We start from the raw sequence: 17,820 nt of genomic DNA on the forward strand, positions 1-17,820 counted from the left end.
CAATATTTTGTTAGCAACACACAAACAAATAATTTTTTTTTAGATTCGACAGCCTAGATTTGAATTATCTTTTAAAAACTTGAATTCAGAAAATAAATAGATTAATACCTTTATAACATCGATATTACACATTAAAATGTTTAAGGCCAAGATCATAATGTATTGTTCACTTGTTTTTAACGCCAGTTTGATTCCTTTTGATAATATTATATAAGTTTTTAAATTTGTAAATGATTTTATAAGAACCCAGTTCTGTAAATACTATTAGGCATACATTGAACATTATTTTCATCTTCAATTCCGTTGGGATTAAGTTTGAATTATAAAAGATGTAAAGTTCGGAGATTCCGCATCTGTATTCAAAGATGTGTATGCAAATACTTAAGCCATATATTAATCATTATTTTCATCTTCAATTCCGTTGAGATTAAGTTTGAATTATACAATATATACATAATTGTGGGAGATTCCGGATCTGTATTCAAAGATTAGGGCACTATACCATATTTCATCATGTTTCATCGCTGAACGCTAATCTATATCTATTTTTGTCTCCCTTACACCCGCAAACTCAGCCTGTTTTGAGTAAAAGTGGTTACTACGACTGGTTTTGTTGTATCTTTGTTTCTGTTTTTATGTTGCTTTTGCTATTTTTGTATTGTATTTCTTTTTTCGCTGTCAATCGACGGCGATAACTTGAAATTGTTGTACACTTTCTTCAGTTGACCAGCTTTGTTTTTATTGTGCAAAAACTGCAGTAAAAGATAAAAAGGGGAAGAGTGTGTTTTTGTGGAATTTCTTGAAAATGCGTTGGCAATAATAAATCGACTGGATTTTCCTCATTGATGTAAACAGTAAAAACGACAAAAATTAGAAACGTTAACACTTTTTCTTCGCCCCTCTTTTCCCTTCTCCCCTAGCTTTTTCTCATTTACCCAAAAATTAGACCCTTGGGTAATTTATAGGCATAGTCTGGTACTCAACGCCCTCTTCTTGACCCTCTTTCTTTTCACTCCTACTCCCCTTATCATCCCCCCTTGTTAGTCAGACTTTCGCAGGTGTTGGTCGAACTTTCACCCTCTCTACAGCTGAGGAAATTTGGAAATAACACCAATAAAATACAATTCTTTTGTTCTATTTTTGTTCTTAAAAAAATTTATTGTATCATATCATATCATATCATAGTAAGTCATTTAATAGAGAATTACAATATCAGTAAAATAAAGAAATATATACATATAATATATATATTGTAACATATCAAATCATATCATAGTAAGTCATTTAATATAGAATTACAATATCAGTAAAATAAAAAAATATATTATATTATCAAAGTCTTTATTATTTTCAATTAGTTGAAATAATAACTCATTAATAATATCTCATCTCATTGAGATAATATCTTCTGTTTTTTTTATATGCTAATCAAACTGAATACCAAATTCCTTAGTTTAGTTAGTTAGTTAGACAAAAATGTTATAACATCAGGGCATATTTTTCAATATAGGGATGTTTGTCTCAATCTGGGGATGGTTTTCTCAATATAGGGGCTGGTTTTCTAACATGTTTGTGTGAGTGTAGACAGTCTCCAAGCTCCCAAACTCCAATTAACCAACTTTCGTCCATGTTGTATGTAAGTACTTTCCCTTATCCGCTTTCCTGTTCTTGGTCGTTTGTCTGATTGATTTCGTTACTGAAAGCGATTTGCTCATTAGCCAGCTTACAAGCATTTGACGAGGGGCGGAGATAGAGCTGGGGAAAATGGGTATGGGAAATATCGAGAACTGCAATTAGCAAATTGTGGCACTTGCAACTCGTATTCGGTTTCTTTTTTTTTCAAACACACAACAGAAAAAGGCAATTAGATGGAAGCCATTTCGATGACAAGGCCAAGTATCATAAGCTTGTAATCTTTAATCTTTAATTTCTAACTATTTTAAATAGGGGGTAGTTGGTTTGCCCCTTGGAAAAGCCCTCAAGGGCTTCTCATATTGCAAGGCACAAAATGGTAAGCAAAAAAAGGGATTAAGGACACATATGTCTCTGCATTTTAATCTCTAAGAATATCTATACACAGAGAAAATTCTAACGTTCTCATCTGAGTTGAAAATGTTCTTAAAAATAGAACGACATTTTTAAATTGAAAATGTTTTTATTTTGCTCGAATCAAGTTGAATTGGCGGAATTTGCATAGTATATCTCAACAAATAAACTATTAGTCCAGTCAGTAGTTTATACTTATCAAAAAGTTGTTAAATAAACTTAATTTAACTTTTCTCTTCTTACCATTTCGTTCTAATATTGAGAACATTGATACCAAAATGTACTTACACGGTTTTTAAGAACGAATGTTCTCAATTCAAGAACAATGTTCTTGGATATTTCTCTCTGTGTACTATAAATTAAAGAATATATTCAAAATTATATCTTTTCCTAATGGATGGAGTATTTCCTATAAATAAGTACATAAGAGAAGTTTTCGAATGATGAGAGCTTACAACATGAGTTGGTTTTTAAGTGGTATTTTTAAACACTGGAAAGGAATCTGTTAGTATTAAGGATATTAGCTTTCTGTCATATTTATTATAAATGACTGCAACTTGTAAGGCTTTGTTTATAGTAATTTATTGTATGCATATAATACTGCGTAAGGATCTTGAGCCTATATTAATTGAACTACCTGTAATTACTTTTCAGCTCCCGATCCGCCGTCGAATCTCTCTGTCCAGGTGCGCAGCGGCAAGAACGCCATCATCCTGTGGTCACCGCCCACCCAGGGCAGCTATACGGCCTTCAAGATCAAGGTGCTTGGCCTGTCGGAGGCCTCGAGCAGCTACAACCGCACCTTCCAGGTGAACGACAACACATTCCAGCACAGCGTCAAGGAGCTGACCCCGGGAGCCACCTACCAGGTGCAGGCCTACACCATCTACGATGGCAAGGAGTCGGTGGCCTACACCAGTCGCAATTTCACCACAAGTGAGTCCCTGAGGGTCCAACTCAAAAGCACAAAGCCCACATAATCCAAATCATTACACTGCAAAGTATTTGTTCTACTTGGTGATGGTAACTAAACTTGATTAACTTCTTTGTCTCCCGCTTTCATTGTAACTAAAAACAAAACCAAAAAAAAAAAAACATATGACTTTAAATTAACCACAAAGGTCGAAGGACGCGGCATAAAGAATTGCTGGACATTAAGATCCTAAGAGGTAATATTTAAGCTTGTCTTCCTATCAAAAGTAATCCCTATCCGCTCTCTAACCCTAACTGTAGTAACTCGCCTAAAACTTGCAGACCCAAAGTGTTGAGTTCACAGGGAAAAATATTGCTTAAAATATATATAAATATTTTTTTTAATATTTTAATTTAAACATATTTTCAAAAATCAGCAAGCAAAATTATTTTACCATTGCAAGTGTAATCATACACATTTTCTTACAATCAGTTATGTCTAGTTTCATATTATTGTATTATTTTCATTTTGTATTTAACAAAAAAGTTTTTCTCTGTGTACCCAGCACTAAAAATGACCTCAAACCACCTCCTTTGCACAGGCTACAGTCCAAAATTGCATTCCAAAATTCATTTTAGATCCGACAATTGCCAACCGCAGTGCACTTTCTCTCCACCCAGTTATGGAGGAGGCTTTTCCCCTATTTCCCACACTTTTCCCACAGTTTTCCTCATCTGAAAAACAATGTGCATGTCCAGCCACAGCAAAGCAACCGAATCACAAATTGCGGCGGTCACTTTGTAAAAACAATGCATGGTGGCTTTGAAACTTGAATTCTGAATATTCTAAAAAAAGGGTTTTGCTTCTTTTTGAAAATATTTCTCTTTTCAGTTTAGATATATATTAGATATATTTTTTTCCCATATGAAACAATTTGAAATCTAACAAACTCAGAAACGTTGGGTAACATAAAGTGTTATCCTTATTTTATATATTTTAAACGTACCCTACAATTTAGTTTAAATCATTTTAAACAGCTTTTCATTGTTCCTCGAACTTAACCTCAAAAATAAACCGATTGCCTTGAATTTAATTAACACACTATATGATCCTATTTCTTAAAAACTGATGGCAATTTATTTTTTTGATTTTAAAATGTATATTTGTTTGCAACTAAAATCCATTTGGTGTTGGAACTCACTTGGTTGACAACCACTGTGCCAAAGAATCTCTAACTAGCACACACACATCTTGTGGCAACAGACCCCATAACTCTGTAACCCCGTAGCCCCCACCTCTAACCCCGCCCCCGAAATACTGAAACTCTGACCCCAAAAAAAAGTGGCAAAGGTGACCGCAACTAACGCAAAACCATTTCTCTGTTTCTCCGTCTACCGAACGCCATCCGCAATTCGCAATCCCCAATCCGCAGAGCCCAACACTCCGGGGAAATTCATCGTCTGGTTCCGTAATGAGACGACACTGCTGGTCCTGTGGCAGCCGCCATATCCGGCGGGCATTTACACGCACTACAAGGTATCCATCGAGCCGCCGGATGCCAACGATAGTGTGCTCTATGTGGAGAAGGAGGGCGAGCCACCGGGTCCGGCGCAGGCAGCCTTCAAGGGTCTGGTGCCCGGCAGGGCGTACAACATTTCGGTGCAGACAATGTCCGAGGACGAGATCTCACTGCCGACGACGGCCCAGTATCGTACGGTGCCGTTGCGGCCACTGAACGTGACCTTTGACCGGGACTACATTACCTCCAATTCGTTCCGGGTGCTTTGGGAGGCGCCCAAGGGCGTCTCCGAGTTCGATAAGTACCAGGTCTCGGTGGCCACCACCCGACGCCAGTCCACTGTGCCACGTAGCAACGAACCGGTGGCCTTCTTTGACTTTCGCGACATCGCCGAACCGGGCAAGACATTCAATGTGATCGTGAAGACGGTGTCCGGCAAGGTCACCTCGTGGCCAGCCACCGGGGACGTCACCCTGCGACCCCTGCCCGTTCGCAATCTGAGGAGCATCAACGATGACAAGACCAACACCATGGTCATCACCTGGGAGGCGGATCCGGCCAGCACGCAGGATGAGTACCGCATTGTGTGAGTATCGATGGAGTGGCGAAGTAGGGAAACTAACTGTTACTTTAAAAATTTAACCCATCCTAACCGGAGCTTAGAGAGATAATCTGAATATACTTTTTTATTTAGTTTGAGGAAGATATTTTCATATACATACTTTGATTGTGTGCTTTATAATTGTTCCTAATTGCTTAAATTCAAAATGTCCTAAGCTCTGTAATACAACCTTAGGTTACGCTTAACCAGAGGAAGAGTAAATTAAAATTTATTTCAGTACTGTACAGCTATAAACTTTGTTCTCACCATTTCTCGATTTTGTAAACTCGTTCTCGTGAATAATAGACTGAGACTCCTTTTTTTTGGATATACTAACCCTAACTGTTACTTTCAAAATAAACCCATCCTAACCAGAGCTAAAAGAGTTTATCTGAATTTACTTGTTATTAAATTTAAGTTAGATATTTTCATACACATACATTGATTAGGTGCTTTATGATTGTTCCCAATTGCATAATTTCCAAATGTGTACAACTCTTCGATATAACCTTAGGTTACGCTTAACCGGAGAAAGAGAAAATACAACTTAACTTAAGTACTGTACAGCTATAAACTGTGCTCTGGTGGTTTTTTCGTTTCGAATAAATCAAACTTTTCATTAACCTTTGTGAATCTCTGGTTAACAGAACCGATTGACTTAACTGTTACTTAACCGGAAGAACAAAATATTTATGTATTTTTTAGACATTATGCAGTTTTAACTGATCCAATATTCCCACAGATACCATGAATTGGAAACATTTAACGGAGACACCAGCACCCTGACCACAGATCGAACTCGATTCACACTGGAGAGCCTCCTACCCGGTCGTAATTACTCACTATCCGTGCAGGCCGTCTCTCAGAAAATGGAATCGAACGAAACCAGCATCTTCGTGGTCACCCGACCCTCGTCGCCCATTATCGAGGACCTGAAGAGCATACGGATGGGCCTGAATATCAGTTGGAAGAGCGACGTCAACTCCAAGCAGGAACAATATGAGGTCTTGTATTCACGAAACGGAACTAGCGATTTGCGTACCCAAAAGACCAAGGAGTCGCGTCTGGTGATCAAGAACCTTCAGCCAGGAGCTGGATATGAACTCAAGGTCTTTGCGGTTAGTCACGATTTGAGAAGTGAACCGCATGCCTATTTCCAGGCAGTTTGTAAGTGTCTCAATGCTGATATTCGATTTTAATCATCCTAATCATTCGGAAATCATTCTTTTTAGATCCCAATCCACCGCGCAACATGACCATCGAGACGGTGCGCAGCAACTCTGTTCTGGTCCACTGGTCTCCGCCGGAGAGCGGTGAGTTTACGGAGTACTCGATTCGATATAGGACGGACAGTGAACAGCAGTGGGTGCGTCTGCCCAGCGTTCGATCTACGGAGGCTGATATCACCGACATGACCAAGGGCGAGAAGTACACCATACAGGTGAACACGGTCAGTTTTGGCGTGGAGAGTCCCGTGCCCCAGGAGGTGAACACAACGGTGCCCCCGAATCCGGTGTCAAACATTATCCAGCTGGTGGACTCACGGAACATCACTCTGGAGTGGCCCAAGCCGGAGGGAAGGGTGGAGTCGTACATCCTTAAATGGTGGCCCAGCGATAATCCCGGACGTGCCCAGACGAAGAACGTTTCCGAGAACAAGTCGGGTGAGTTTGCTATCGAACGATTGATGGAGACTGTCTCGGAACCTGAATATAAACCGGAACCACTCTCGCATCCCTCTGTCTGAAACTCCTCTTCAACCTTTCGTTCTGGAACTTTTCTAAAATCTCCGTCGTTTCTTTAACCTTATTTGTGAAACTCTAAATTCCGTTTCTTAATTTTGAAACTCACTCTCCCGTATAATAGACTGGGACTCCTTCTTTTGGAAATACTTTGGAAATACTTTACCCTGAACCGATATTACTAAATTATAGAGTCTAGATAAGCGTTTACTTAAGATCTATATTCTACCAGTATTCCTAAATATACCCTTACAGAGCGTATACTGATTTCCGTTAGAAGTAAAGGAGACCTTTCAGACCCTATAAAATATATATATTATTGATAACTATCACTAGAAGAGTCGATCTAGCATGTTGGTCGGTCCATCCGTCTGTCCATTTCTACGCAAACTAGTTCTTCATATAAGTCGGATATGATATATAATCGGACGAATATATCCTATGATATACAAATCATCCGAATATGCGGCATGTTTTTAATTGCATGATATGGTTTAAGCTGCAAGGGTATATCAACATCGGCTTGCCGTAGTTAGCTACCTTTCTTGTTTTAAACAAAAATCCAATTAGAGTTCGACTTAAGCCTTAATCATTGAATTTTAAATCAGTTCCTTACATATGGATTTGCCTTATATTTACAATCTACTCCCTTAGAAAACTATTTCCATTTTAGCTATAGACAATAGTTGTTCAACTTATATTCCTAATTATTATATTAATGTAACTTTGTGTTCCGCATTCTCATTTTTTAAAAAAATATACATATGCTTTAAAATATTTCCTAAAATGTGATTGATATAGGGCCAGTTTCCTGAGTCCCTGTCAAAGTGAGTAAAATCTATCTATCCAAAAAAGTTAAGGACCAGTTAAGATTGTCGTGAAAGCACATAGGCTTTTCTCGACTCTTTTAATTTATTTGTTAGTAATCAGCTATTAGGGTTTACAGGGAGTTCGAGTCCCTGTTTGAGTTCACTCTGACATTGATGCTTATGAAAACCAAATATCCTCAACAGGTTCTTAATCTGCCCGAAAAATGTTAACAGGCACTCGAGAAACTGGCCGTTATAACCTCAAACATGTATAAGAATTATACACCTCATGATAACATCATCGCTACATTTGGTTATCTTACTGATTCCCCTGCATATTTCATAATGCTTCCCCTTATTCTTGCTGTAATAGATAATCGTTTTCCTTAAAAAAAAAGAATTCCTTTTAACCATTTCCCTTTCGACTGCAATCTTCTGAAGCTTCTCCTGTTCTACTCTAACCCTTCCCCTTCTGCTTCTTGGACTCATCCAAAAATAGCCGACGATTTGTCGACAGTGCGAGTCCTGATTGGCGAACTGATGCCCGGTGTGCAGTACAAGTTTGACATCCAGACGACATCGTATGGCATTCTGTCCGGTATCACCAGTCTGTATCCGCGCACCATGCCGCTCATCCAGTCGGATGTGGTGGTGGCCAATGGCGAGAAGGAGGACGAGCGGGACACGATCACCCTGAGCTATACACCCACGCCGCAGTCCTCGTCCAAGTTCGATATCTATCGATTCTCCCTGGGAGATGCGGAGATCCGGGACAAGGAGAAGCTGGCCAACGATACGGATCGCAAGGTGACGTTCACGGGTCTGGTGCCGGGACGGCTGTACAACATCACCGTGTGGACGGTGAGCGGTGGAGTGGCCAGTCTGCCCATTCAGCGACAGGATCGCCTGTATCCGGAACCCATTACCCAGCTGCATGCCACCAATATCACGGACACGGAGATCTCGTTGCGCTGGGATCTGCCAAAGGGCGAGTACAATGACTTCGATATAGCCTACCTAACGGCGGACAATCTGTTGGCCCAGAACATGACCACCAGGAATGAGATAACCATAAGTGACCTGCGACCCCATAGGAACTACACATTCACCGTGGTGGTTCGTTCGGGCACTGAATCTTCAGTTCTACGAAGCAGTTCACCTCTCTCGGCTAGTTTTACGACCAATGAAGCGGTACCAGGTCGCGTAGAGCGATTCCATCCCACCGATGTGCAGCCCAGCGAGATCAATTTCGAGTGGTCACTGCCCTCCAGTGAGGCAAACGGTGTGATCCGTCAATTCTCGATAGCCTATACGAATATCAACAATCTTACGGATGCCGGCATGCAGGACTTTGAATCGGAGGAGGCATTTGGTATAATCAAGAATCTCAAACCGGGCGAGACATATGTGTTCAAGATCCAGGCCAAGACGGCCATTGGCTTTGGACCGGAGCGGGAGTACAGGCAAACGATGCCCATACTGGCGCCACCACGTCCAGCCACCCAAGTGGTGCCCACCGAGGTATATCGCAGTTCGTCGACCATCCAGATTCGTTTTAGGAAGAACTATTTCTCGGATCAGAACGGTCAGGTGCGCATGTACACGATCATTGTGGCCGAGGATGATGCGAAGAATGCATCCGGCCTGGAAATGCCCAGTTGGCTAGATGTGCAGTCGTATAGCGTTTGGCTGCCCTACCAGGCCATAGATCCGTACTATCCCTTCGAGAACCAATCCGTGGAGGACTTTACAATTGGCACGGAGAACTGCGACAACCACAAGATCGGCTACTGCAATGGGCCACTGAAGTCGGGGACCACTTACCGGGTGAAGGTGCGAGCGTTCACCGGAACGGATAAGTTCACGGATACCGCCTACAGTTTTCCAATTCAAACAGGTGAGTGGGACTATTTTAATTAATATTTATAAAATAAGAAAGGTATTTACTAGACCGAATACATTACTGAGAAGAGTAGTTCTAATTGAATCCTGTGATACTGTGATATACAATTTTTAAAATCATCACTTTATCAGGTCTAGTAAACTTTCTTATTACCAAGTATACCTATGAACGAATATAATATAAATCAAACGTAAATACTTCTCAATATCCACTATCTATGTCTTACTTTGCATATTCTATTGTTCCCATGAATATATAGAAATGCTAAGCTCACCGGGTAAGCGTTGACCAAAGCTTCTACTTTAAAGTTTTCTGTTTTTTTTTTTATTTTTAACTTCATTTACTAAGATTTAACTATGAACTTCTTTAAAATTTTGTTTTGTATGAGTTAAAACCAGTATAGATGGAAAATTTGTGATCTTTAGAGAACCAATTTATAAATGAGGTTTTAATTTATTGATTTTATTATGCGGGATTCCATGAAAACACTAAGGAAAGCATTAAGTTTAAATCTAATTTTAGGTGTCTAAAAGTATGCAGTGAGTAAAAGAAAGTCGTATCTCTTAGTAAATACATTGCATTTCTGAGTTTAATATACCTTGTAGCATACTTTTAGACACATAACATTATATTTACAAGCTACGTGAGAACCCTAGTGACTTTTTTGGCACCCCCTATGATTTTTTATTTTTAACCTTACTAATCAAAATGTCTTATACCCTATCCACAGATCAAGACAACACCTCGCTGATCGTGGCCATTACAGTGCCACTGACAATCATCCTGGTGCTGCTGGTAACCCTTTTGTTCTACAAACGGCGACGCAACAATTGCCGAAAGACGACGAAGGATTCGCGTGCCAATGACAATATGTCCCTGCCGGATAGTGTTATCGAGCAGAATCGTCCGATTCTGATCAAGAACTTTGCGGAGCACTATCGCCTGATGTCCGCCGATTCGGACTTCCGGTTCAGCGAGGAGTTCGAGGAACTGAAGCATGTGGGCAGGGATCAGCCATGCACCTTTGCCGACTTGCCCTGCAATCGACCCAAGAATCGGTTCACCAACATCCTGCCCTACGATCACTCACGTTTCAAGCTCCAGCCCGTGGACGATGATGAGGGCAGCGATTATATCAATGCCAACTATGTGCCGGGACACAATTCGCCGCGGGAATTCATCGTGACCCAGGGACCGTTGCACTCGACGCGCGACGACTTCTGGCGGATGTGCTGGGAGAGCAACTCGCGGGCCATTGTCATGCTGACCCGGTGCTTTGAGAAGGGACGTGAGAAGTGCGACCAGTACTGGCCGAATGACACGGTGCCCGTCTTCTATGGGGACATTAAGGTGCAGATTCTCAACGACAGCCACTATGCCGACTGGGTGATGACCGAGTTCATGCTGTGCAGGGTATGTGGTCCATCGAGAGGAGTTCGGTTTCCCCTTCCTAACTCCGATGATTTCCGATCTTTAGGGCAGCGAACAGCGCATCCTGCGGCACTTCCACTTCACCACCTGGCCGGACTTTGGTGTGCCTAATCCTCCCCAGACACTGGTGCGCTTTGTGCGCGCCTTCCGCGATCGCATCGGGGCGGAGCAGCGACCCATTGTGGTGCACTGCAGCGCCGGAGTGGGAAGGTCGGGCACCTTCATCACCCTGGATCGCATCCTGCAGCAGATCAACACGTCGGACTACGTGGACATTTTCGGCATAGTGTATGCCATGCGCAAGGGTGAATATTTCTAAAAAAAAGGAGAACTGATTGTAAACGATACAGCAGCTTCATTATTCTTTTTGAAACTAAAAGCATGTCGGGTTATCTATATATATATATAAATCTAGTCCTACTAAAACTTGAAATCAACCCAAAATCATATCCACTGAAAGAACACTATCAAAATATGTTATCATTCAAGTATTATAATTAAAATGGATTTACTTAGATATATTGGGGCTCCCCATTTGGCCCCATTCGCATACGATTGAAAAATAATACGAAATTCTTTAAAAAATTCTGGGTGCTAAACCCTTTTATCAATCGATCCGTGTTTTTTGCCAAAACAAACTCGAAAACATCTTAAAAGTTTAAAAAATATGATTGCTTAGTTCTTTAGTTTTTTACTATTTTTAATAGGTGCTTTAAAATTAATAATGACACTTCTAAATTGATTATTAAAAAGTCCTTCGGTAAAGCTAATCCTGAAACTTCAATAGTTCATTTACTGGCTAAAAAAATGTTTAAAGCAAGACAATTATACAAATATTTATAAGAAAACTTAATTTAATTCAATACTTGATAAATAGATACTTTACAAATAGTTTAAGGGCACCGCTGCACTGTTTACAACCCTTTTTATATTTATTTGATCCACCACTAATTCTGATTAAATATCGCATTTCAGAGCGCGTTTGGATGGTGCAGACGGAGCAGCAGTACATCTGCATCCACCAGTGCCTGCTGGCGGTGCTCGAGGGCAAGGAGAACATCGTGGGTCCCGCCCGCGAGATGCACGACAACGAGGGCTATGAAGGTAGGTCCTTGGACAGGGGCATCTTTTATTCCCCAGCCAGCAAACGTTCGCTCGCACACTGACTAACCAAAAAGAAAAGAGAGAAAAAAACAAGACAGATAGCCCCAGGACATTGTGGGACTTGCAGCCAGCTGTGTTTTCTTTAGTTGATCCTTACTAGACTTAAGCTTTATGTTTCGATTTTCATACTGGTGATGGGTGACTAACTATGAGCAAAATCATTTTCCTTCATTTCCCTCCAAACAATGCAAATGCAAACGGAAACGCAAACGCACGCAGGCCAACAAGTGCAGCTGGACGAGAATGGTGATGTGGTGGCCACCATCGAGGGTCATCTATCGCATCATGACCTCCAGCAGGCCGAGGCGGAGGCCATTGACGATGAGAATGCGGCGATACTCCATGACGATCAGCAGCCGCTGACCAGTAGCTTCACTGGCCACCACAATCACATGCCGCCCACCACATCGATGAGCTCCTTTGGCGGCGGCGGCGGCGGAGGAGGAGGCGGTGGTGGAGGCACCAACAATGTGGATGCCCCGGACAGATGACATTCGGTTGTCAACCAGAGCGATAACAACAATTCGGTGGTTATCGTCCTGGTTGACAACAAGCCCAGCTCGATGATCTGCAAGGACAGCAAGGGCGGCAACATCGATGTCCTTGAATCGCAGCAGCATCAGCAGCAGCAGCCCCTCCAGGGAGGCCACACCATGACCACCATATCCGCCGTCAATGGCTACAATACGCTCCAGCATAGACGCAAGTCCCAGCTGATCACGTTCAGCTCGTCGTCCTGTGATATCAAGAACAGTCTCAGCCATGAGTACATCAATGGACCCAACGGTGGATCGTCAGCAAATAATGGTGCTGCAGGCACCGGATCCGGATCCGGTCCCGCCTCAGGTACGGGTAGCAATCGAGCCAGTCGTGCCAATGTGCGACTCAGTTTCGCCGAGGAGGATGTGATGATATTGCCACAGAACCATCATCAGCAGTCGAATCATCAAGACGACGAGGTCTTCACGCGACGTCGTTCGCTTTTGGAAGTAGAACTCGGTGTGGAGGTGGGCGAAGATGGTGATCTGGTTGCCCACGAACTGGAGGAGGATCTCGAGGAGGAGGATGAGGAGGAGGAGGAGGAGGAGGAGGACGAGGAGCTGTACATGCACGATGAGTTCGAGACCCACATCGACACCAAGTCGAACAATGCCAACGATGACAGTGGCGGCGGCAGCTATGAGGATTCCCATGCGCTGCACTCCTCGCTGGGGGGCAGCAATCGGAATAGCCTGGAGAAGGATGACGACGACATCGAGGTGGATGTGATCAGCACGGATGTCAGCTGCTACGATCAGCTGCTGGGCAGCAGTTGCAATACGCGGAACGGCGATGACGATGACATAGCCACGCTGGTGGGCGATGGCGACTATGCCACCACGAAGCTCTGCAAGGCCTCCAGATTGTCCGGCGGTGGAGTGGGCGGATTGGTAGGCGGCGGCGGAGCAGGAGGAGCTGGCGGCGGGGGAATCGGCATTAACGGTGGTGGTGTTTTGGGCAATGGTGTTGGTTCCGAGGCTGGTGGCGGCATCATCTATGCCAATCCGTTCATGGGTTTGTAGACACTTTCGCAAATCCCCGAGGTGGGCAGTGCATTTCATGATATTAAATTATTATTTGTATGCTCTGACCTTTTCATAACCCTGGAATTATAAAAAGTAATTCAATTATTATATAAAAAATCAAAAAAATTATGTAGTTATAGTTACCTTGCCATCGTGAAATGCACTATGACCATATCCCTTAGATGTTTTGTATATTGCCTGATTGAGTTTGCATGATTACCTATGTTCTTATATTGTTTTATGTTACCTTGAACCCTTTCTAACCCCGCATGTGCTCAGCTTTTAAGCAACTCAATTCGAAAAACCCTAACCGATCCATTTTGAATGTCTTTCAGATGACGAGGGCATTGCTGAGTCGGGCATGTAAGCCCATTCCAAGAACCCAAAACTCCAGCCAATCGCAACCAGTCCAAACCAACCAACCAACTCAACTCAACCGAATGGAACCCAACCCAACCATCATGTGGCAACTACATTATTAGTTACTTAAGGGACGAAGTGCGGGGAGCGCGGAGGATCAACGCTTGATATTATAATTGGATATATATGTGTACTACACTGGATACTACTGGATATATATATATACTCTACACCGATCTATCGAATGGGAATGCAGCAATCTCGCCAAACAGAACGAACACGCATCAATTTATACATTTTATATATAGATATATATATATATATATCTAGGATAACGAAGGATCGGCGTACAATGTAACCGCAATCGCCGCTTAAAACCGGCGACACTGAATACTGGAATACTGATTGTATTTTTACGCTAGCCACAATTTGATATAAACTATATATCTTCCAATTTTTTTGTACACCTAATGTTAGTTGAAATATGTATGTGAGCGAGACGAGCAAATTTTTGTAGCAAACTAAAAGCGCTAAATGTTTACTTTTTTATATTATTATATATATAAATACTTGATAAACATATACCTAATATTAGACCTAAACTAAAAACTAAACTAACTATAAATCGCACACACTCATACACTCACACAAACACACAATGCAATAATTGAGTTACATAGTTTTAAAGAAATGTTAAAACATTTTTGGTCGCAACCGTCGGAGATGTAGTGTACAATTTTTAGTTTTTCGTATATATTTTTTTCTGTTTGTGTTTAATTTTTTGTGTAACTTTTACCATAGCGTGAACTGTGTATGTATGTATGTGCTACATTAATTTTGTTTAATTATATAAAGTTTTATTTAAAAATCAAAGACCATTTTACATTCTCATCATTTGAACATGGCGCTTACACTTATCATTCATGTAGGTCCAAAACAGCGGGCGCAGGAGATCGATCCAATCAACAAAGAGTAATGTAAATCACCGATGTTAATGTTAAAAAAAGAAACACCACGAAAAACACACACAAAGGGAAAACAGTCGTGTTTCCATCTTCGCTTAATTTTTACAATTTTTGATTTTACCTTTCAACCTTAAATGGAAGGTAAAACCATAATTTACAACACTTTTAGGTAAACATCAAGCTAACTTCGATAAAATAAAGGAATAACATTTCTGTATATATTCATTTAACTTGACGTTTTGTAATCATTTCTATTAAAAGTTTCTAAAGTCTAAAATCTTTCGTAAGCTCAACTATATGTTGGAATATTTATTTATTTACTTAATTGTATTTATTTTTGAAAAGAAAGTGAATATGGAAGTGCCACTGGCAAACAGACAGCACAAATAAAACAACAGGAACAAATGACCAACGCATTTTGTAAGGCGATAATCATTTACACGAAAACCAATATGAATAACAGAATCCCACGCAAACTGTAGACTAACTAACAACAAAGTTAAGGGCTGATTACAAAGCCGGTGCCAAAGCAAGAACAACAAGTAAAAACAACACCTACACACCACGACTAACTATAACAATAGCAATAAATTTAAATGAAAATTGTAGTCCAAATAATTTGCATACATTTGTATTTTGTCCATACTTAGTTGAAATGATTAACCGAACTGTGAAAGAGTGCAATAGAAATCGTTTTGCTTCTAGATTAGAGAAAATACAACGAAGCCCCCTAATTTGAATTCAAAATCCCCCCTCATCAATAAAAATAAATACATATATTGCAAAAGCTATAGAAGATGAAACTGGAAAGTCTGTATAATGCATACATAATATAGATACGACTCCATTATACAAATACTAAGGCCGACGAATAACATATGCATATACAATATAGACATATATTAAATATATATCATTGTAATAATTTGTAATGTTTGTCAGTAGAATTATGATCCGAGGTGGAGCAGACGAGTAAAACGCATGCAGAGATCCATTAAAGTGTACTGTAAAATGTGTGACATGTTGTTTTATCTAAATTTATTAAGTGTTTTTTCAGAGGGTAAGTAGAACAAAAATCTTCAAAAAAAATATGTAAATTGCGCTAGGTTAAAGACTTTCTAAACATTTTTTAATAATTATTTTTCAGCGTTGATTGGTACTACAAACATTTTTTCTGCTATATCTTTTTGTGAGTTCATTGGGAACACTCATCAAAAACCATGGAAAATATATTAAAAATTAAAAATCTATAATTTACAACTTGAAGCGGAACCTATTCTCCTTAAAACATTTGGCTACGATCTAAAAATGAACCAAAATCTGGTACAAATCTTCCTAATTCAATTTACAAAGTTTTTAACATTTGGCTACGGTCGTGTAAGTATTGCATACTTTTAGGTCCATCGTTTTTGCACAGGGATAATGCAGATTAGCAGATTGATTGGCACTAAGAAATGGTCGATGGTCTTCCACTACTGATTGCCTGCAGCTGTGGCTTCTGGAGCCTTCGTGGCCAGCATGGCGTCCAGTTCGCCCTGGATGTTCTCAAACTGGTTGTACAGCTCCACCAGTTCCGGGTGCGTCATCTCGATGTTGATATCCTCGCCGACGCCCGTTTTCATTTGGAGCACGGCCAGCGGCGTCTTCTCCCGCTGCTGGCAGTGCGAGGAGACCTCCACGTTAAGTTTCCAGGCCACATCCTCGATGACATTCGATTCGTATCGCTTGCTGGCCAAATTATTCATAATGGGCGTCGTTTCGCGCACCCACAATCGCAGTATGGCATCGATTTTGGCCTCGTCCTCCAGCTGCAGTTTCTCGCGCAGCTCGCGTTGCAACAGACTTGGCTTGATGATGAACGTGGAGATGCGGCGCAGGATGTAGGAGAAGGTCTTGATCAGGAGCAGAAAGTCCGCCCGTGGAACGCCCACCAGTCGCTCCAGTTCCTCGAGCGTGTACTCCGGCTCGGTGCCACTGGTGGGATTCTCCTCAGTGCTGCTGTCCGCCCGACCGGTGGTCGTCACACTGGTGCCCACTGTACAAGTGGTGGCACTCGCCGCCGTTCCCGATGCTCCACAGGGACTCATCTGCCGATGGGTGTACCACAAAACCGTGCTGAAAGTCTCGTAGGGCAGGGCATTTATGATTTTGATGCCCTCGCGGGCTCTATTAAATGGAAAAACGCATATATGTAATAATAAATGTTTTACTAGTTTATTACACATACCTTTCGGTGATCTTTATCCAGTTAATACTCATGTCAAAGGTATTTAAGTACGTGTTAGAACCATATATGTAGTTAACGGTTCTCTGGATTAAGCACTTGGCTAGTTACTAAAATATTATCTTTTTAGTGTTAATATCACTAACGAATTTATTTTCTAACAAAAATAATAACAAATGTAGACTTTGTTTATAAAGAGCAATGAAATCAACAAAAACTATCGAATTGCCAGCTTGTGGCGTTGCCACTTTGATTTTAAAGTCAACCAATAATAACGGTACAAAGATTAGCTATATTTTTGAAAAATTTTCGCAAATGGGGCATTGGTTTCTTAATTGCTTTGTTCATCATTAGATATACCAATTTTAATAAATTGTGATTCGATCTTTTGATGTGTATCAAACAAGTTTTTTTGCCGCAACAGAAAAATGAAAAAAATTTAAAACATATATATAATATATTCAGCCATGTTAAAACTATAAACGGCAAAACACGTTTGTCTTATTCAAAACATATAATTTTCCACCTTTTTAAAAATATAGCTAGATTTTGCGTGAAAAGCCTAAACCCGCTCTGGC

General features: G+C 40.9%; 3 protein-coding genes across 6 annotated transcripts in view; 1 reads left to right on the forward strand and 2 right to left on the reverse strand.

Moving 5' to 3' along the window:
- Positions 1 to 16,034, forward strand: part of LOC119558211 (tyrosine-protein phosphatase 10D) — a 58,168-nt gene extending 42,134 nt beyond the window's left edge. The window contains exons 4-14 of one of the 4 annotated variants that reach the window (XM_037871516.1): positions 2,701 to 2,982; positions 3,168 to 3,215; positions 4,392 to 5,064; positions 5,822 to 6,246; positions 6,312 to 6,743; positions 8,130 to 9,527; positions 9,793 to 9,810; positions 10,264 to 10,946; positions 11,011 to 11,269; positions 11,940 to 12,068; positions 14,029 to 16,034. In XM_037871516.1, the coding sequence (XP_037727444.1) occupies positions 2,701 to 2,982; positions 3,168 to 3,215; positions 4,392 to 5,064; positions 5,822 to 6,246; positions 6,312 to 6,743; positions 8,130 to 9,527; positions 9,793 to 9,810; positions 10,264 to 10,946; positions 11,011 to 11,269; positions 11,940 to 12,068; positions 14,029 to 14,060 (4,379 nt within the window). In that variant the 3' untranslated portion in view covers positions 14,061 to 16,034. Of the gene's footprint in view, positions 1 to 2,700; positions 2,983 to 3,167; positions 3,216 to 4,391; positions 5,065 to 5,821; positions 6,247 to 6,311; positions 6,744 to 8,129; positions 9,528 to 9,792; positions 9,811 to 10,263; positions 10,947 to 11,010; positions 11,270 to 11,939; positions 12,069 to 12,347; positions 12,654 to 14,028 lie in introns of those variants that run through there. The other 3 variants (XM_037871514.1, XM_037871517.1, XM_037871515.1) reach the window with 3 other exon arrangements.
- LOC119558212 lies at positions 12,718 to 14,037 on the reverse strand. The gene is made up of 2 exons (XM_037871518.1): positions 13,838 to 14,037; positions 12,718 to 13,771 (listed from the first exon to the last, which is right to left on the reverse strand). Exon 2 carries the CDS (start codon positions 13,727 to 13,729, stop codon positions 12,971 to 12,973), a length of 759 nt encoding a protein of 252 aa, XP_037727446.1. The 5' UTR covers positions 13,730 to 13,771; positions 13,838 to 14,037; the 3' UTR covers positions 12,718 to 12,970.
- Positions 16,035 to 17,469, reverse strand: LOC119558213 (COMM domain-containing protein 10). Its single transcript, XM_037871519.1, has 2 exons — positions 17,246 to 17,469; positions 16,035 to 17,184 (listed from the first exon to the last, which is right to left on the reverse strand). Exons 1-2 carry the CDS (start codon positions 17,275 to 17,277, stop codon positions 16,491 to 16,493), a joined length of 726 nt encoding a protein of 241 aa, XP_037727447.1. The 5' UTR covers positions 17,278 to 17,469; the 3' UTR covers positions 16,035 to 16,490.
- Positions 17,470 to 17,820: the final 351 nt, after the last annotated feature.

Source organism: Drosophila subpulchrella, chromosome X (assembly GCF_014743375.2).
Source record: "Drosophila subpulchrella strain 33 F10 #4 breed RU33 chromosome X, RU_Dsub_v1.1 Primary Assembly, whole genome shotgun sequence".
Taxonomy (NCBI): Eukaryota; Metazoa; Arthropoda; class Insecta; order Diptera; family Drosophilidae; genus Drosophila; species Drosophila subpulchrella.

Bases quoted from the DNA above. Each gene is read 5' to 3' on its own strand.
- LOC119558212 (XM_037871518.1), bottom strand. From the start codon at position 13,729: ATGAAATGCACTGCCCACCTCGGGGATTTGCGAAAGTGTCTACAAACC.
- LOC119558213 (XM_037871519.1), bottom strand. From the start codon at position 17,277: ATGAGTATTAACTGGATAAAGATCACCGAAAG. The intron at 17,185-17,245 runs GTATGTGTAATA...TCCATTTAATAG, and splicing joins TGGATAAAGATCACCGAAAG to AGCCCGCGAGGGCATCAAAA.